This window comes from Petaurus breviceps, unplaced genomic scaffold (assembly GCF_028583685.1).
Source record: "Petaurus breviceps papuanus isolate PSGF00001 unplaced genomic scaffold, PetGlider_PUasm1.0 176, whole genome shotgun sequence".
Lineage (NCBI taxonomy): Eukaryota > Metazoa > Chordata > Mammalia > Diprotodontia > Petauridae > Petaurus > Petaurus breviceps.
In genome coordinates, this window is record NW_027185771.1 from 17,084,465 (window position 1) to 17,105,018 (window position 20,554).

General features: G+C 44.6%; 1 protein-coding gene and 1 long non-coding RNA gene across 3 annotated transcripts in view; one reads left to right on the forward strand and one right to left on the reverse strand.

Annotated features, from left to right (window-relative positions):
- The window catches only part of PHAF1 (phagophore assembly factor 1), a 67,045-nt gene extending 66,290 nt beyond the window's left edge, over positions 1 to 755 (reverse strand). The window contains exon 1 of the mRNA XM_069085784.1: positions 476 to 755. Within this exon, the coding sequence (XP_068941885.1) occupies positions 476 to 539 (64 nt within the window). The 5' untranslated portion in view covers positions 540 to 755. The remainder of the gene's footprint in view (positions 1 to 475) is intronic.
- A 7,429-nt stretch (positions 756 to 8,184) lies between these two features.
- Positions 8,185 to 14,652, forward strand: LOC138159605 (uncharacterized). 2 transcript variants are annotated; one of them, XR_011167924.1, is made up of 3 exons: positions 8,185 to 9,248; positions 11,465 to 11,724; positions 12,448 to 14,652. It is a non-coding gene; the product is annotated as an uncharacterized lncRNA (long non-coding RNA). The 2 variants fall into 2 exon arrangements; XR_011167923.1 differs by lacking the exon at positions 8,185 to 9,248 and adding an exon at positions 9,499 to 9,561.
- Positions 14,653 to 20,554: the final 5,902 nt, after the last annotated feature.

Below are 20,554 nucleotides of genomic sequence, written 5' to 3' on the forward strand. Positions count from 1 at the left end.
CCCCCCACCCCGACCCAGGATCCTCCAAAGGGGCCTCCCAGGCTCAGGGCCGGACGTGGGCCGGAGGGGTGACAATGGCTGGCCCGAGCCTGAGGGAAACACCTGTGGGAAGTGGGCGGGAGGGGTCAGCCTGCCTGGGTCGTCTCAGCCGAGAGGGGAAGCCCCGGCAAGGCCGGCCACAGTGGGGTGGGGTGGGGTCCTCAGCACACCTGTGCGGGCGCGCCCCCCAGTCCGGACACGCACAAGGCTTACAGCTCCACACCTGCTCACCGTCGGAGTCACGCACTCCCGGGGGGCGCAGCCTCCCCCGGGGGGGGGGGCGGCGGGAGACACACTTAAAGCTCTTACTGTCACACACATAGACAGACTTCCCCCCGGTGGGCGTCTCCACACACACACACACACACACACACACACACACACACACACAGCCTCCCCTCCGGGGTGTCTCGCCCCCCGGCGCCCCCGCACTCACCCAGCGTGAGCTCCCATTGCTCGTTGCCCAGCGATCGCTCGGGCACCACCTCCAGGTCCAGCATTGGCCCGGCCGGCCAGGCCGTGGCGCGGCCCGGGTCTCGGTCTCGGTAGGTGCTGGGCGGCTTCCCGCGACAGCGGGGCCCGAGCTGAGAAGGCAAGGTGCTGAGGTCGCCCGCTTCTCCCTCAGCGCCTGCTGGGCCGGCCTGCGGCCCGGGTCCAGCCTCCTCCCCTAGCACCGCCGGCGCGGTCCAGCCAGCCTGCCGACGCCCCTTCCCTAACCTCACCTCAACTCCTCTCACCGGCAACAGCGGCTGCGGCTGCGGCAAAAATGCCGTAAGACGACCGTAAAGTGCTCAGGGGCGGGGAGAAGGGCGGGACGCGCTTGGGGGGCGGGGCCTGAACTGAATCACTGGGGGGGGTGAGAGACGCGGCGAGTGGGAGGAGGAAAAAGGGGGAGGAGTCGCGGGCGTCTGCGCTGGGGCGGAGTCGGGAAGACTATACCATCGAGAGGGGGAGACAGGGCCGAACCATTCCATGGACGGACCTTTTCCCGGGATCTGAGCCAGCACATGCGTTGTACAGCGCAGGGAGCACGGGTGTGATTGGGCTGGCTAGCGGGTGAGGAGGTGGGGGCGGGAGCGGGGGGGGGGGAATGAAGCAGGAACAGGAACAAGGCAGAACCTGTCAGATTGTCCTGCCCTCCAGAGGCTGTTCTCCCGAAGATTTCGCTTCTCTGCATCCCATAACTCCTAGACATTTCCCCTAGCCTTCTATGGAGAGGCGGTCCTTCTCTTTGCCTGGACAGCCCTTCTCTCTTCAGCAGATTTCCACTCCCCACTGCATCCCCGAACCCCTTCATTTCCTCCCTTCAAACCTGCTCGGCTCCTTCATTCTCAGAAGCCGCTGGGGGGCCGGGGGGGGGGTGTGCAATTGGGAAGGATCTGAGTTCAAATTTAGCCGCAGACACTTGGTAGCCACTGGACTAAGCAAGTCCCTTAACCTCTCTGCCTCAGTTTCCCCATCTGTTAAATGGGGATAATAGCACCTGCCTCACAGGCTTGTTCTGAAGATCAAATGAAATTTGCAAACCTTTAAGCGTGCTATATAACACTAGCATCTGTTGTCAAAGAAAGCAAAGTTGATATTGTATTCTACATTTAGCAACCGTTTTATTTAATATAACATTAATCCATAGCCACACATTTCTAGTTTGGCCTTGCTCCCCATGACTTCCAACATGACTCTTTGTCCCCACAGGGATTATTTCAGGTAACATTTATAGGAATCTTGAATAAGGAAAGATATCTTAAAATACATTACAGAATTGAGCCACCAAATTGCCATCCCATTCCTCCAGGATCACTCACCTCCCTTAGGGTTGTTGTTCAGTCATGTCTGACTCATTGTGACCCCATTTGGGGTTTTCTTGGCAGGGATACTGGAGTGGTTTGCCATTTCCTTTTCATTCACAGAGGAGGAAACTGAGGCAAACAGGGTGAAGTGACTTGTCCAGGGTCACACAACTAGTTTTTGTGTTAAGTGTCTGAGTCTAGATTTGAACTCAGGTCCTCCTGACTCCAGGGCCGGTGCTCTATTCACTTTGCCACCTAGCCGCCCTTGGATTCACCTTTATTCAGGGAAGTCAATCCTCAGTTTCTTTCTCAGAGATTTTTCAGAAGACAGGAAGAAGTCCCGAATCCTCCAGACTCTCTGAAGCTCACAAATAGTTAGAAAACTGAGGCCAAAGCTGAGGCCAAGCCTATTCTCCTGAATTACTCCCCCTGCCCACCCCCTTCCCCAAGTGATTCCTTCTTAGGGACTTAGTTGGAATGACTCTTCCCTATTTTGTCGGATATTTAAATCTTTGGGCTCTGAATGGACCTGCTGTTTTATACAAATATCACCGAGCACAACCAGTTTCCTCAATAAATTCAAACACATTTCCTGTGTGGCATAGTTTCATTTCATCTATGACTTCTAAATTGATCAAGGGCTTGCTGAAGCCAATGATTAATCAATCAATATCTAGGCTTTTTCATACCTAATTTATATCTCTCTTGTCATGGGGATCAGGGCATATATCATCACTTATATTAAATGGGGTGAGGGTAATTACTAGATTGGCCCAATTAGCCCCCAACCTGTGTACTTAGCATCGTCCTTCTCTAGAATGTGAGGTTCTTTAGGGACAGAAGTGCTTCACTTTTTAGTTTATATCTATAGCACCCAGCACAGTGCCTGGCACATAATAGACACTTAACAAATACCTTTTTTTTTTCTTTTTGTAGGAGGGAAGGCAGGGTTATTGGGATTAAGTGACTTGCCCAAGGTCACAGGGCTGGTAAATGTTAAGTGTCTGAGACTGGATTTGAACTCAGGCCCTCCTGACTCCAGGGCAGGTGCTCTATTCAGGTGCCACCTAGCCGCCTCACAAATACTTATTAGTTATTTGTTTGGCCACCCTTCTCCATCTTTAGGGGCAACATCTGAACTTGGAGTCATTGATTTAGAACTGCAAGGGAACTCACTGATTATCTACTCCAAGCCCCTTATTTTACAGATGAGGGAACTGAGGCCTAGTGACTTAAAGGTCACCCAGAGAAAGCCAGTTTTGAACCTAAGTCAGCTAACTCCAAGTCCCAAACTGTTTCCCCTGTTCCACACTGTCTCAGGAGCCTGGGCTTGGATCCTGGCTCAGTCACTAATTAGGGTATGACCTTAGGCAAGTCAAATCTCCCCTCTGGGCTTCAATTTCCTCCCTGTAAAATGAAAGAGTTGGATTTAATTATCTTTGAGGTTCCTTCCAGCTCTAAATCCTAAGAGCACTTTTTGGAGGGTTGAAGGGGAAGCCAATGGACTGAATTGTATCACCCAATCTTCCCCCACCCCACCCAAACCCAGAGAATTACAGGCTTGGGTGGCAAGACTTGGAAGGGTCTTGGGGGGGGGGGAATCCCTTATGAGGGATAATCACTATGGCATTTCTATGTTCCCCAAGAAGGTGGGTATGTATGGGTTTCCCTGCACTGGGCTCCTCCCATTTAATTTTGAGTGTGGGTCACGACAGGATGTGGTTTGGGATTAAGACCACCTGGGTCAGTACTTTGTGATGTGGCCCACAGAGAGGTCACTGTAATATCATTTGGAATTGGAAAACCCAGGTACCTGGGGGCTGAAACACCCCCTCCTTAACTCACAGATACCTACCCTCCTTTCTCACTTTCATGTATCCTGGCCAGGACTATATTTTACCTCAGGATTTTTTTCTTGAGTAATGAAGGGCTACAGGGATGGGCAACTTTTGGCCTTGAGGCCACATGGGATCTTCTAGGTCCTCAAATCTGGCCCTTTGCCTGACTCCAAATTTCACAGGACAAATCCCCTTAATAAAAGAATTTGTTCTGTAAAACAGGACTCAGTCAAAAGGCTGCCCTTGAGGACCTAGAAGGTTTCATGTGGCCTGGAGGCTGAAGGTTTCCCACCCCTGGGCCTGAGAACACACAGTCATACACCTTTAAAGCACTGATTCTACCCTCCTCCTTTTTCTTGTCTTGGGGAGGGGTGCTATCTTAATTTTTTTTTTTTGCAGGGGAGAAGGCAGGGCAATTGGGGTAAAGTGACTTGCCCAAGGTCATACAGCTAGTAAGTGTTAAGTGTCTGAGGTCAGATTTAAACTCAGGTCCTCCTGACTCCAGGGCTGGTGCTCTATTCATTGTTCCACCTAGCTGGAGGGGTGCTATCTTTAGTCGGAAATCAGCTCAGTCCCCCTCTCCTACAATGTCCCTTATGAGGGTTTTATTGGTAGAGGTAAATAGATTACTCAGTGGATGGCAGCCTCAAAACAAATTTAGTCTTTGAAATTAAAATTCAGCTTCAGACACTTACTAGCTCTGTGACCTTGGGCAAGTCCCTTAACCTCTGTTTGCCTCTGGTTCCTCATCTCTAAAATGGGGATACTAATAGCACCTACCTCCAAGTGTTGTAAAATCAAAGATAATATTTTTAAATTTTTTGCATACCTTAAAGCTCTATATTAATGCTAGATATTATTATTATTTATTATTGGGGCACTACATGGCACATTGGATAGAGCACTAGGTCTAGAGTCAGGAAGACTCACCTTCCTGAGTTCAAATTTGGCCTCAGACACTTACTAGCTGTGTGACCCTGGGCAATTCATTTAACCCTGTTTGCTTCAGTTTCCTCATCTGTAGAATGAGCTGGAGAAGGAAATGGCAAACCACTCCGGTGTCTTTGTCGAGGAAACCCCAAATGGAGTCATAAAGAGTGGGATATAACTGAACAACAACATTATTATTATTTATTGCAGGGCTACATCAGCTTTTTGAGAAGAGGAGAGTCCATGGGGCCCTGAGATTTCATAGGATTATAAGATTTGGATCATAGAAATGGTCTGCTTTTCAACCATTTGTAATGGCAAGCAAACAAGTACTTAGCACTTTGTTTCAGTTCAAGTGTCTTTGAGGCTTGCACTGATTATATCAAGTCTTTGTTAAGAAACAGAACCTGTGAAACCCACAGTTGGAGGGACTTGCCAAAGACGGGAAGAGGAAGTAAGCAAGAGGTAGGCAGAACAGGGAAGAGCTAATGACCATATAAAAGCAGCAGCACGAGGTGGGACTGAGCAGAGCTGAGGAGAAAACTTATGTGTCCAGCACTCTGTTTCTCTGTTCTGTCTGTGCTGATTTGTGTTTTCAACACTTTGTATTACTCAGACCTTGTTTGTGGGTCTGTGTTGACGTCTTAGACCTTGTTTGTGGGTCCGTGTTGATTTCACAGGCAGATAGTGAATTGATGATGGTGCTGGCAAAGTGCATGAATGTTGTTTTGGCTCTGTTAAGCTTTGTCTTCCCAGAAACAGAAACGGCAAAGGATTTGAGGTGGACTGGACACTGTGAGCTTCAATATGGAATGGGAACTGGACGAGGAACTAGATGAGGAACTGGATAAGGAGCTGAGAGCTGCCTGCCTGTGAATCCAGGTGATGGTTGGGTGAATTCAGGCAAAAGCTGGGACCATGGAATCTGGGAGCCAGCCTTAAGCCAAGATGAAAAGAGCTCCCCTTGGGTATGTACTGTTGACTGACAAGATCATGACTTACCGTGACCTAGGGGTGGGAGAATTTAGTACTTTGTACCTTGTACTCCTTAAGGATGATTGGAAACTAGTCTCCAATCAAGAAGACTTTCTGACTGATGAGATTAAAACAATGTGACCTAGGGGTAGGAGACCTTTGTACTTTGTATCCCTTGAGGATTGCTCCTTAAGTATGACTGAGTTAAGGACTTATTGAATGGTATCTTTTGTTTAAAACTATGTAACCACTTTAGTTGATAAGTTGCTATATTATCTTTGTGAATGCTGTACTTTGGTTTCTGTGAATGTTTTGCTTTAGTTTACTGATGAATAAATAGAGAGTTTTCTATACTATGTGACAAGAACCTCAAAGCTATTCATAACAGCAGTCCTCTGGAGAGCTGCTTGTGCTTGGCTTTACACCATTGCATTCTACAGATGAAGAAACCATGAGGGTGAGGTATTTGTTCAAAGCCACACAAATTATAGGAAGCAGGGCTGTGATATAAACCCAGGTCTTATCCCTCCAAATCCAGGGCTCTTACAGCAGACTGACTCCTTAGAGGGAATTTCATTTAGAAGACTCCCCAATATTTTGAGGCTTGCTGTGATTGGCACAAAATTACCTACAAATAGGTGTATTTGGAGAATTTCAATGTCTTCAGCGCACGACCTTCTGCTATTCAGAGTTTTGACCAGACATCCTCTATGAGGGAGGCAAAGTCATCTTTGGCACCTTCCTGTTTTATGCTTGTCAGTCAGTTAATAAGAATTTATTAAGTGCCTACTGTTTGCCATGCACTAGGGAAACAAAAAGAAGCAAAAGAGAGTCTCCTAGAGGGAAGGGACTGTCTTTTGCCTCTTTTTTCATTCTCAGCACTTAATCTAATGCTTGGAACACAGTAGGAGCTTAATAAATGTTTATGCACTGATTGACTGAGCCTAAGGTGGGGGGGGGGAGGGAAGATAACATGAAAACAGCTATGTACAAAGAAGCTACGCACAGGATCAGCTGTAGATGATCAACAGAGGGAGGGTACTAGAGATATTAATTAAGGCCTCATGATATTAATAATCAGAGAACTGTTGAACAATGTAAGAAAGATCCCATTAGAGATGTACTACCCGAAAATGAGGTGGGTCAGGCATAGATCAGGAATCAGGCACAATAATTGGATAACCTGTGTGTGCTATTGGTGTCTTGGGAGTGCCAAGAGACCTAAAGAAGCACCCTGGGAATATTTACTGGGAGGATGAGCATAAGTCATAGAAGATAAAGCGTGGAAGGTTATGATCTTTACCTGCAGTTTACATTCACAAGTCCATTGAAGTACCTATGAAAGCACAGGAAGGATTCTAGATGCTGGTTGATCTTTCCTGATTCTAGATAGTGGCTGGCTTTTCTTGAGCAGCACAGAAATTATTCTAGAGACTCACTGACCTTTCCTGAGCACAGGAAGGATTCTAGGTACTAGTTGGCTTTTCCCAGTCTCTTCCCACCACTCCTCCTGCTTCTCACCTTTTGCCTTCCTTCCCTCCTCTCCCCAATCACCTTCCATTTATTTAAGCTTTTAATAATTTAAAACTGCATTAAGACTTTGGGGAGGTCCCTGTATGAACATGGCCATTTCTGTGTTGTCTCCTCCATTATAACATGAACCCCTTGAGTTTTTGCCCTTCTTTGCTTAGGAAATCTGTGCAACTGTGCTTAACAGAGTGCCTAGCACATAGTAGACGTGTAATTATTAAGATAATTAAGATAATAAGATGCTTATTGATTAATTGATCCATGCCTGTCTAGTGTAGGAGAAAGGGCACTGGATTTGGAGGTCAAGGTTTGAATTTCAGCTCTGCTGTTTATTTCTTGAGTCACACTGAGCAAATCTGCACACTGTTTCATTTTTCTTCTTCTTTAAAATGGGATTGCTGGGTAGCTAGGTGGCACAATAGAGAGAGCACTGGCCCTGAAGTTAGTAGGTCCTGAGTTCAAATTCAGCCTTAGATACAGTTGTGTGACCCTAGGTAAGCCACTTAATCCTTATTGCTTCAAATAAATAAATAAAATGGGGTTGGGGTAGAGGTGGAGGTGGAACAGAGATGTCCATGAGGGGTAGGTAAATGTTTAGCAACTAGCTCTGGCAGCAAAAAATGTCCACCAGACATACTTTTAATTTCAATCTTCATTATTCACATTTCCTCTGTGACTTTCTTAAGTCTAGACAATCAACAAAACAATAAATCAAGCCCTGATTTGGAGTATTTGTCAAATGCCGAGGTGTGTGTAAATGCTCACACTGAAAATTTCATGATCGGCTCTATCAGCAGGGGTCCAGCATGCCCTTGAGGCCCTTTGCAGCTCCTCACTCTCTGCTTCTATGATTCCCTAAACCTCCCCCTACCCTTTGCAGCTTCCTCCCGTTAGAATTATTTTCACAAACTGCTGTCTGGTATCCCTCTGGCTCCTGGCAGTCCAACATCTGCTCCTGGTTTAGAAGGAATTCTGCCCTTCTCCCTCTCCCCATTCTCTCCCCCTTCGCTAGGCCCAGGCCATGTGAGGGTGGGGGTGGGAGAGTCAACTCACAAGGCTCTCATCCCTCACCCTGCGAGTTCCTGGAGCAGCCAGTCAGTCAGCCAACTGAGGGCCTTGGCTTACTCAGAGAAAAATGATTGAGCTGGAAGGAACCTCAGAGATCTCCTGTCAACTTTGTTGTTTTGCAGATCTGGAAACTGAGGCTCACAGAAATTAAGGCTCTTGCTTGAGATCACATGGGTTGTAAGCAAGCAACAAGGCCAGGATTCAAACCCAGGTCTCCTATGTAAAGAGGCCTAGGCTGAAGGCAGGACACTTTGTATTCTAATCCTGGCTCTAAAACCAACTAGCTTTAGGCCTTGGGATAAGTCACCTTCTATCTAGGTGGCATAGGAGGATGATTCAGCGGATAGAGAGCAGGGCCTGGAGTAAGGAAGAGTTGAGTTCAAATCCAGCCTCAGTCACTTTCTAGCTGTGTGACCCTGGGCAAGTCAGTTAACCTCTGCTTGCCTCTGTGTCATTATCTAAAAAATAGGATAATACCCCCTACCCTCCAGGGTTATTGTGAGGATCAAATGAGATATTTGTAAAACACTTAGCCCAGTACTTGGTACATATTAGGTGCTACATAATTGCTTGTTCTTTTCTCTATCTCTGCACTACAACTTTATTCTTTATAAAATGAGGTAGACAAGGCACCCTCTAACGTGTCTTTACCTCTCATATTCTATGATTTTATCTCTTTGCATTGCGTTATGTGGGCTAGGCCCTGTGTCTAAGCTGAGGGCACCTTGGTGCTTGGATCCCCTGAAGGTTAGAGGGAATCAGAGTTTTCCCCCTGGGCCTGAGGACCTTGGGAAAGTGGTTCTTCCCACCCAGAACATCGGCTCCATGACTGAAGCAAAGGCCCTCGTGGTTCGTTGGATCCAGCCAAGGTCACTCTTCACTCCCTGGCTGTACCTTCCCTGGGATGGCCTCCCTTCTCCTTTGGGAGGACTAACCCAAGCCTGCCAGAGCACAAAGGACTGTTGTCTATTTGAGATGGAGATTCTCAGCTGGTTTTCTGGGATGCTGGAAATGACTTTGGAACCAGATGACCTGATTTGAATCCCAGGTCTAACACTGAATATCCGTATGACCTTGGGTAAGTCCTTTCTGAACTTCAGTTTCCCCAGTTCCAAAAGGAAGGGTTTGGTCTTGAGGCTGAGGACCTTTTCAGTTCTAAAATCTTGTGATATTCTGATGTGTCAGTGTCCAAGATGTCTATGGAGTATTCCAATGACTTCCTTGCCTCCAGCAGGATCCTCCAGTCTTCTCTGAACCTCTAAACCAAATAATAAAGAATGACATTGGGACTAGTGTTTAGAGGAGGAAGACGCTTTAGCTCCTCCCTTGCCCACAAATGCTCCAGCAGGAGGAGAGGAAGGGGTGAGGCTGGGACCTGGATTTAGCATTTGGTATGTTTCTTTCTGCATCCCACCCTACCCCATGCAGACCAGGATGAACCCATCAGTGTGTTTTAGCCAGTCCCACAGAAAAGTTGTGAGTGAGGAACTTAGTGGGCTATAAAGATGGAAGGGGAATTTCAGAGAGGAGCTCAGAGTGGCAGGGCTGGGAGCAGAGCTCAGAGGGAAGAAGGTGAGGGTGGAAACAAGCGGTAGTTGGGAGAGGAGGATGTCAACAAGGGGAGAAATTGAGAGAGATAGAGAGATGAAGGAGAGGGAGGGAGAGAGAGGCAGACAGAGACAGAGAGAGATGGAGACAGAGAGATAGATGATGGAGAGGCAGTGAGAGAGACACAGAGAGAGATGGGGGGAAGACAGAGATGAGGGAGAAATGAGGGAGAGGGAGGGAGAGAAAGAGGCAGAGAGATAGATGAAGGAGACAGAGAGACAGAGAAAGGTAGAGACTGAGAGAAAAACAGAGATACAGAGATATAGAGACACATGCAGAGAGTGAAAGAGACAGACATAAAGAGAGATATAGAAATATGAGAGAGGGAGGGAGAGAGAAGGAGAGAGAGACAGAGACAGAGAGAGAGAGAGGGAAGGAGAGGGAGAGAGGGAGAGAGAGAGAGAGAGAGAGAGAGAGAGAGAGAGAGAGAGAGAGAGAGAGAGAGAGAGAGAGAGAGAGAAATATGGATTTAATTGAATGGTAGGTTGGAACCCTCCTATGGGGGCAGATCGTATAATGTTACTTGATGTCCAGGACTGCACTTCTCAAGAATGAAGAGGGAGGACCTCCCCTGGAAGAGGTTGTGCTCTCCTGATTTGAACTGAGGTCTCATGTCACTCTCAGCTGAAGACATCATTTACCCTTGTATATTTTCTGGTAGTTTTGAATTCATCATACTTGTCTGATTTTCTGTTTGCTCTTTGGCTTGGCTAAATGGGGTTTACTTGTTATTTGCTCTTTTTGATAGCTTTCTGTGTAACCAGCTTTGAGTGGGACAGGGTTAAACTGGCAAGTGTAAACTAAGGGCTACCCTGCACCTTGAGAAGAATCAGGGAAGTGACTTGTGTTCTGAACCTATCTGTGGGTTCACATACAGCTAAAATTCTAGCCTGATGTCCTGGTTTCCAATGGCAGAGATTCTTCACTTGTATTGTTTGGTATATATTCTCCTTTGATACTGGAGGAGACATTTCTAAGTCTGGATCCAACCTATTCATCTCCTTTACTGGAAAGGCAGGAATGGCCCTTCTCCTACTCTCTGAAAACCTCAGACCTTATCTATCCATGCTACCTATATATAAGCTATGTTTAACCCCTACACACATGTCTTAAATGACAAATGTGCTTTACAAATGCAGGGAATGAATGAATGAATAAAGCCTTTATTAAACACTTACCATTTGCCAGGCAACTGTGCTAGGCTCTTGGGAATACAAAGATGCTTTAAAAAAAAAGACAGTTCTTGCCCTCAAAGAGTTTACATTCTAATGGGAGACATAAAAAGAAGCTGGAAAAGTGGTGGGATGAAGGTTTCCAGCTCACAGAGAAGCACAGAATTCAGCCTGGTGAGAAGTGAAAACTCTTAATAAGGGCTTTTGATTGAGACAGGGAAGAAGGCAAAGTGATTATTTTCAACCCACCAGGCCCTCATTCCTTTCTTGATTTTACATAGACACAGACACACATATGTGTATACATATATTGATAGGTTTAACCTCTGTGCCAAGGCCCGTTGGTATAGGAGCCTCTCTTTATTGGTGGGGGATGAATGTTCTGCTTTGTATTTGTGACGGGGCAGAGTTGACGAGAGTGGGAGAGCTCCAACCTTCTCCAGTCCCCTTCAGACCCCTCAAACTTCAGTCTCTTTTGAGATTCATCAAACTTCAAGTCTTTAATATTTTTCAGGTATCCAGTTGCTTCAGGTGTTCTTGGCTTCCAGCTTCAAGGAAGATGATGGATGATGCCAACCCCACTTCAGGATGCTGAAGGAAAAGACTCGGGGAAGAAGAGAGGGGAGCTGGCAGTCTCCATCATGTTCCTATTCCCAACTTGATGCTCCAGAGACTTCGGGGAGTTTCTGCTTTGGTGAGATCCAGGATCCTCTTTTTCAATCAAGTTCAGTTATCTGGCTTACAATGGCAGAGATCCTTCACTTGGATTGTTTGGTAATATATTCTCCTATGTATACCTTTTCCTATTTCTGTTTTGCTATGATTTGGATGAATGGGTTTCTTTGCTATTTGCTATGTGTGTTCATTGTAGAACTGGTATTTGGTTGGAAAGGAGTTAAGCCTTGGATATAGAGGTTGGGGTGTCTCCCTTCCCCCCAATAATAATGTCAAAGTGTTCAAAAGTTAGATGGAATCCCATCATATCCCACAGACTAACAATATTTAGAGGAACAGACAGATATATTTCTAGTTCAGTACTCTCTTTTTGAGGAAAGCAGAGTAGCCTCTGGCCCCAACCTCCTGCTTCCCGTCCTGGCAGGGACAAAAGAGATGGGTGGTGGGGAAGAAAAGGCTGGAGATGTCTAACCTGCTTCCCTTTGAACCACACAATAACAGTCCCCACTACATGTGGGCCTCTGCCTTAGATACACACACACACACATACATACACATATATACACTGAGAACATATTCACAAACACATGTGCACGTGTGTATACATGTGCACACATATGTGTGTATACAGATATGTATCACAGACACATACATATCTTCAGCAAAATCCTATAGTTTGGGTGCTATTTTATGGCTAGTGGCTCAATGTCTTCCTCCATGGGGGAGGGGGGCTGTCCCAAGTGCTACATAAAATTCAGTATAAACAAGAGTTCTCATAATGCCTGCTGGCCTCAAGATGACCACTTGCTGCCTTTTTCCCAGGCTCACAGTGATTTCTGTGCTTCAGCAGGAAAAGCTGCCATTTTTCTTCCTGGCTCCATGCTCCTTGTTCCAGCATCTGGTTCGTCTTAGTCATTTGGCTCCCTCTCGCCAGTAATCATCATCAATAATGTTTATCCACTGGGGCCTCATATTTCATATCTCATGTGTGGCGGCCTCCTGGCTGGTGTGACTTCCCGCTCCAGCTGGGAGCCTGGGGCCTCCACTGCCTGCCTTCTGTCTCCCACTGATCCCTGGGGCTGGTGGGGGCTGGGGGGTGACTCCTGTGGAAGTTTCCTCTGAACTAATGAAGTTCTGGCTGCCAGTTCAGCTCAGATTATGTGGCTACACAATCTGGCTCTCTCACAGGGGCCCAGCACTCAGGCAACCCCCCTCCCCCAGCCCCATTTCTGGCATTAAGTAGCCAAGTTCACAAGTTTCCCTCTTCCTCCAAGCCCCTGCACCTGGCAAGTGACTACAGTTGTTCTCTCCTTGGTTCCTTTCTAGAGAAGAGTTTGATTCCCTCTTTGGAGATACCATTTAAAAGCTCTTTTCTCATTCATCAGATTTCTGCAAAAGCTCAATGGGTTAGAAGGCAGAAGGTCTGGTTTCTAGTGCCAGTCTTGCTACCCAATTAGTTATGCGACCATGGATATGGCATATCTCTGTGACTGGGCATCTATACAAATGAGGGGATTGATCTCTTGGGCTCCCATCTGTAGTCAGCTCTGATGTTCTGTGAATTTGTGAATGAATGAAAATTTTTTTTTATTAAGCTCTTATTAGTACCAGGCTCTAGAGATACAAATAGAAAAAGAAGAGTCCTGGTTCTCAGGGAGCTAACACTAATTGGGGAAGACCACAAACATAGGAGAGTGTAGCTGCAGGGCAGATGGCAAGGTCTGGGAAGTCTTAGGATGCAATGGACACTCTACCTTGCAAGAGTGGACCACCACCTTTGGGAAGGTGGGAAATTGTCAGCGTGTACAGAAAATGCTGGGTTCCCTCTGGCAGGGATGAGGATAAAGGAGAGCCAGTGTTCTGCCAGGAGGAGAAAAAGGGAAGGGGAAGGGCAGTTATGCTTGGTTTCAACTCCCCTGGGCTCATCCAGGGACTCTCTGATGAAGTCCTGGACACTTTACAATGAGGTAGGAAAAAGCTAGGCCCTTCTTGGCACCAGTTCTGGCTGGGGCCCTCCAGGTATTCATTCTCATGATGTCTGGGGCAGGAGAGGGGGAAGTTGGGTTCCAGCTTCTATGAATCTACCCTACCTTAACCAGTTTTGGCATCCTTAGAAACCGATGCTCTCTATCTTCTCTAAATCCCATGTATCACATTTGTATCATCTCTTGTAGCACATATATGACAGTTATTTGTGTACTCATGTCATAGCCCCTCTATAGATTGGGGTCTCCTTGACTAATGTTTCCTGTTTCCGTGCTTTTGCATGAGCTGTGCCCCATGCCTGGAGTGCCTTCCCTCCTTCCTTCCACTTCTTAGAATCTCTAGTTTCCTTCAAAGCTTAGCTCAAGGATATCCTCTTACATGTGACCTTTCCTGAAGCTGCTAGTACCTCCCTCACAAAATTACCATGCATTTATTTTGCATATACTTATGTATGTATTTGATATATAATAATAGCTAACACTTACATCATACTTACTCTTTACCAGGCACTGGGCTAAGGGCTTTACAATTAGTATTTCATTTGATCCTATTGGCAACCCTGGGAGATAGGTCCTGTTACTATATTCATTTTGCAGATGAGGAAACTGAGGCAAACAGAGATTAAGTGACTTGCCCAGGGTCTCAACACAGTGTCTGAGGCCAGATCTGAACTCAGGTCTTCTAGACACCAGGTCCAGTGCTCTATTCACTGTGCCATCTAGCTGTATATACTTATATATGTGTACATGTTGTCTCTCCTAATAGAATGAGTTCTAGAGGATAGAAAAATTTTCATTTTTGTATCCCCAGTGTCTAGCACACAGTAGGCATTTAATACATACTTGTTTAGTGACTGAATAAAAAAATAATACCAGATTTTAAATAAAGCTTTAAATTAAAAAAAATCTAGTCTAAGGATTTTTACTCTGGGATCCGCGAATGTACATTTTAAAAAATATTTAAAAATAGTCCACATTTTAATAATTTAAGGCTTCCCTTAGCTACCTTATCCATATTTCAATATAGCTGGTTTTCATTGTAATATGATGTATTTTTATTTTACATATTTGAAAGGGCAATTGTAAGAAGGGGATTTGTTCATAGACTTTAACAGACTTCCAAAGACATGTAAGATAAAAATAAGTTGAGTCCCTTAAGTTCTTTTATTTTACATATTGTAAACCGAGACCCAGTGTAGGGGGGGAAGAGAACTTGCCCCCCACAAAGCAGCCCATTCCCTCTTCTTGCAGATTCCCACCATTACTCCAACTTCTCCTGGCATAATTTCCACCATGCTATGCTTCCAGGACTTGTGACTTCTCAGAGTAGTTTCTACTTTTGTTGTTCAGTAATTTCATTCCTGCCCAACTCTTTATGACCCTATCACGGGTATTCTTGTCAGAGATGCTGGAGTGGTTTGCCATTTTCTTCTCCAGCTCATTTTTATAGCTGAGGAAACTGAGGCAAATAGGGCAAAGTGACTTGCTCAGGGTCACACGGCTAGTATCTGAGGCCACATTTGAACTCAGGAAGATGAGTCTTCCTCACTTCAGGCTGGATGCTCTACCCATTGTGCCAGCTGGCTGCCCTGTATTATTTCTTCTACACATCCTCTTTTTTTGTTGAATGATCTTTGATGGTTTCAATTAATTTGTTTTTAGAATATTTGAAATGCATTATAATATCTAAACCTGTAAAAGGGATCAATTACCTCTCTTTTTTGGGTCAAATAATCTTCTATGCTCTTAACTAATATGATTTTAAAGTGAGCAATTTCTTGTTTTTCTTAAATTAAAACTACCTAGTAAGCCCATTTGAATTGGTAACTGAACCTACCTGTTTTCTAAAAGCACTGAACCAGATTAAAAATGGAACTGTTAAACACTCTCCAAACCAGATATTTCCCTTGGTGTGAGTCCCTGGTACTTATGTCCTGTCTACTCTGAGGAGCCTGCAAAGGACAGCAAAATATTTCTCCTAAATGTCATGGTGGCGGCTGCTAAATCTAAAAACAGATTGCAGATTTTGGAATGATTTAAAATCCCCCAAAGAAAGAGTTGTGACCTGAAAACAAACATGCCTTCTGAGTGTATTGTCATCAGATTGCCACTCATCTGGATTCCTATGAAAATAAAGGTGAATTTTTGCTAAAATATTGACTCAGGAAATCCCAGAAAACTCTCAACACTGCCTCTTCCTGTCCTCTGAGCCATCCACAAGCTGGTGAACCCATGGGAGCATGTGCCCTTAACTGATGACTCTACTTAATGAAGCTCTGGTCAGTTACATTTGGGACTAGCTGTTGGATGATCCCAAGAAGACCTGAGATGATCTACTGGAATCAATCCCAGTTCATTGGAACACATGATCCCATACCTCCTATCTATCCTCTTACCCTGACATTGAGACATGAGGAAATGATTTAGTGGAAACAGCACAGAACTTACTTAGTAAGCTGGAAGATCCCAAGGTTCTATAGCTCAGAGGGACCTCAGAGGCCATTTAATCCAATCCCTCCATTTTCCAGATGAGGAAATTGAGGTCCAAAGTAATACAGATCCTAAGCATCAAAGTCAAGATTTAAACTCAGAACCTCTGACTTCATAGTCAAGTGCTTTTTCCATTACCAGGTGTGTGCTGGTGAGCCAGTTGTTAAAATGCCCAGTATGTACATATACATTTCAGCAATTTGCAAACTTTACAAGTCAGGGCTTGATTTATTTCTTGGTAATTGAACAAACATGACAAAGTGATGGAGCAAATGTTAATAATACAAATTAAACTTATTTGGGTGTTTAGTATATTCCCTCCCCCCCTCTCCCCCCTACCCCGCCACAATAAAGCTGCTTGTTAAACATTTACCAGTACACCCCTGATTGCACACTCCAAGACTTGGAATTGAATCTCAGCTTTGCCACTTAGCATGTACCCCTGGACAACTTTCTTTCTTTAAGTCTCAGTATGCTTATCTGTGGGTGACAAAATGGATAGAGTGCCGGGTCTGGAGTGAGGAAGACTCATCTTCCTGAGTCCAAATATGACCTCAGATACTAGAAGTGTGACTCTGAACAAGTCACTTAACTCTGTTTGCCTCAGGGCAACTCAGAACTCAGGTCTTCTTGACTCTGGTGCCTGCATACTATCTACTTTTGACACCTTGGCTGTCTCTAGTCCTGAATCTCAAATTGCCTATCTGCCATTTTGAACTGGATGTCCCTATCTAAAACAGAACTCATCTCCTCCCCTCTCTCCCCCTTCTCTTCCAAAATTCCCTGTTTCTGTTGACCATCCTCTTGATCATCCAGGTTCACAACTTAGACCATCACCCTTGACCCCTTACTCTCTTTCACCTCCCATTTTCAATTCATTTGAGTAGGCTTGTTGACTCTACCTTTGTTAACATTTCTTGTATAAAGCTGTCTTCTCTCCTGGGATACTGACGCCATGCCACTTTGTCTAGACCATTAAAAGTCTTCTAGTTGGTCCCTCTGCCTTGTTTCTTTCCACTCCAACCCACCCTTCAAGCAGCTGCCCAAATTGTCTTCCTAAAGCACAGGTTTAACCTTGTCACTCCCTTACTCTATAAATTCCATGGGCTCCCCAATAATTCCAGGACAGGATAGAAAATCTCTCTATTGGGCATTTAAAGACCTTCACAACCTGGGTCCTTCCTGTCTTTCCAGTCTTCTTATATCTTATTTCTTGCCACATATTCTTTGATCCTGTGACACTAGCCTTCATATTCTTCTTGGCAGGCAGGTGCTATTATTATCACTCCCATTTTATAGTAAAGGAAACTGAGGCAAGCAGAGGTTAAGTGACTTGCCTAGGGCAACACAGCTAGTAAATTTCTGAGGCTGTATTTGAACTCAGATCTTCCTGATTCCAGGACCAATGCTCTATCTATTGAATATCTATTAAAGCAAGAGTTAACTATTTTTTGGAGGGGGTCATGGACCCCACTAGAAGATTGGTGAAGCTCATGAACCCTTTTTTAGGTCTATTAAATAAAATACATAGGATTACAAATCAAACAGATTACATAGAAATAGTTTTTAAAATAGTTTAAAAAGCAAGTTCATGGACCCCAGGCTAATCCCTTGCCATAGAGAGGTTGTGATCTAATCCGTGGAGGGACAACCCCCGTTCATCAAATGACAGATCTCTGAAGCAGTCAAAATGTTGTGGGGGTATTTGACCTGGAAATATGATTCCATTTCTTTAAGGTACTACTGGATTGGGAATTCTCTCCACTAGATGAGAGCAACAACTTGTAAATAATTGGTAGCCTCAGAAAGTTGGGGTGGGGGTGGGGAAGGCCCAAGAGGTTAAGTGCTAACTCTAACTCACGGTGGCATGGTTAGTATGTGTCAAAGGCAGTATTTGCACTCAGGTCTTCTTGACTCCAAGGCCGGCCATCTACCTACCAGTCCGTGCTGCCTTTAGTCAAAGTGTTATTCTTTTTTCAGATGAGGAACCTAACACGCAGGAAAGAGATATTACTTGACCAAGACCTCACATCCAGGCAGTTACTTGGCGGAAACTTCTGGCTACAAGAGCATACTCTTTCCAAATAGGCAAGGAGCTTGATTTAAATGAAGGTTGTTCAAAAACAACTATAGATTAAAGTCTCAAAAATGAACCTCTAAATTAAAATGCTAGTAATTACTTAAAATAACAGAAGCAGAGATTATAGGTATTATATACAGTTAAAGGCAATTTCCTTTTAGAATAGAAGAATGAAGAGAGGATGTTTTAAAATGCAGGACACTACAGACCTCACTGGGAGTTAGAGGACTAGGTTTAAATGCCGGCTCTTTTTCTTGCTACCTTCCTAACTTTGGGGCAAATGACTTCCCCTCTCTGGGCATCGATTTCCTTTCCTATAAAATTCAATTCAATTCTGCTTCATTGAATGTGCTGGTCACTGTTGGACACTGGGGATGCAGAGACAAAAATGAAAACAGTGCCTTCCTTTAAGGAGATTATTTTTTATTTCAAGGGTAGGGTGGGAGGGAACAGTGGGTTCACAAATAAATACAAATTATACATACAAAGTAAATACAAGTCAATTTTTTTTTTTGAGAGGGTGAGTACTTACAGTGGGGAGGAGTAATAAAAACCTTAGAGGCAAGTGAGAGCCACTGAAAGTTTTTTGGGTAGAATAATTTGGTTAGCCTTGTGCTTTATTAATTTTGCAGCTGTGTGGATGATTAGAGAGAAGACTGGAGGACAAAATACCTGCTAGGAGACAATTGCAATAGTCTGGGGAAGACATGGTGAGAACCTGAATTGGGTGGTGGCTCTGAATGGAAAACAGGGGAGGTGGGGAGGGTGAGGATGTGGGGATGGAATGAATGAGCCTTGGTTACTGATTAGACCTGGGGAGTGATAAGGAAGAGAGATGAGCAAAGAGAGGAGGGTGACTGATGTGAAGGTGGGTGGGTCATAAATCTGGATGGAATAAACTTCAAAGGAGGAAAAGGGTGCTTAGTGATGGGAGCAGGGCAAAGGAGGAAGTAGCAATGAACAGTACAGGACCAGACTATTCTTCCTTCCAGCTCAGAGTGTAGGGAAGTATGAAAGAAAGTCCAGAGACACACTGTTTTCTTGGGGCAGCTGGGTTTTCTGGGACTGCAAAATGAAGCCCAGTCTGAGAGGAATAGGTCTAATCTGAATGACAGTTTGTCAACAATGCACAGCTTGTACTAGATGTCTAAAATTCCTTTCAGTTCTAATCCTATAATCAAAGGAGATAAAAAAAATGCAATTTAATCTAGCAGTTGTCAGGCCATATTTAGTAAAACATAGGCAATTTTAAAACATAAACAATGTTATCTATTGGTCCAATGTGTATGATCATTTTAAGTGTTTCTCTCCCTCTCTTTCTCCTCTCAATGATTAAACAGGAATTCTTTTCCCTCCCAGCTCCTTTGAGGTTCTTGCTATTCAAAAATTCAATCCAGATCCTGGCATCTGCACAGTCTCCCCCCGCAACTCCTACTCTCATTATAGGAGATTTCAACATACATACTGGTGACTTCAAATATCCTAACTTCACAGTTCCTTAATTTACTCAACTTCTTCTCAGTTACATATAGATGATAATGATTCACTTGATCTTGTTCAAGAACTCCAAAATTCCTTCATCTGATCATAATCTTTCATTCCATTTCTGCCTATGCCTTTAGATTCCTTAATCCATTTTTCCACTCCTACCATATAATCTCCGATCTGTCCACCCTTCTGTTCCTTCTCAAACCATCACCTGGCTAACCTCTCTTCCCTTCCCAATCTTGACTCAGCGAAATAATTTGATTTTACACTATCTTCTCCCAAATCCTTTGTTCCCTGTTCTATTGCCAATCACGACTGGCTAAACCTCAATTCTGGATCACACTCATCTATCGGTTTCCTTTGTTCCTATTCATGTACTGCTGAAAGGAGCTGGAGGAATTCCATGAAATTATGCTGACAGGAACTGCTACAAATTTGTTATCTAATCTTAACTGGGCTCTCGCTGCAATGAGGCAATCCTTCTATTAATTCTTTATCTCACTCACTACAGCAGCCATAACAAAACTTCCCTTCTCCCCTCTAGTCTGCCACACTCTCAAACCCATCTCATATTTCTATCAAGAGTGGTTTTTCACCAAGAGTTCCTTCTCTGCACCTCATATCCCCTCTGGTATCATTCCTCACTATCTCCTCCTTTACTTCAGTCTCTGATGAAAAGATGACCTTTCTCTTTGTCAATGCCAAGTCCTTGACATGTACTACCCTCAATCCAATTCCTTCCCTTCTTATTGAGCACTGTCTGAACTGTTATCCCTATTCTCACAAATCTTTCATCTCTCCTTATTGGTTCTTTCTCTGCTGCCTACAAGCATGTCCAAGTCTCTCTTGTCCTTAAAAGATAAAAAAACAAACAACCTCACTAGGT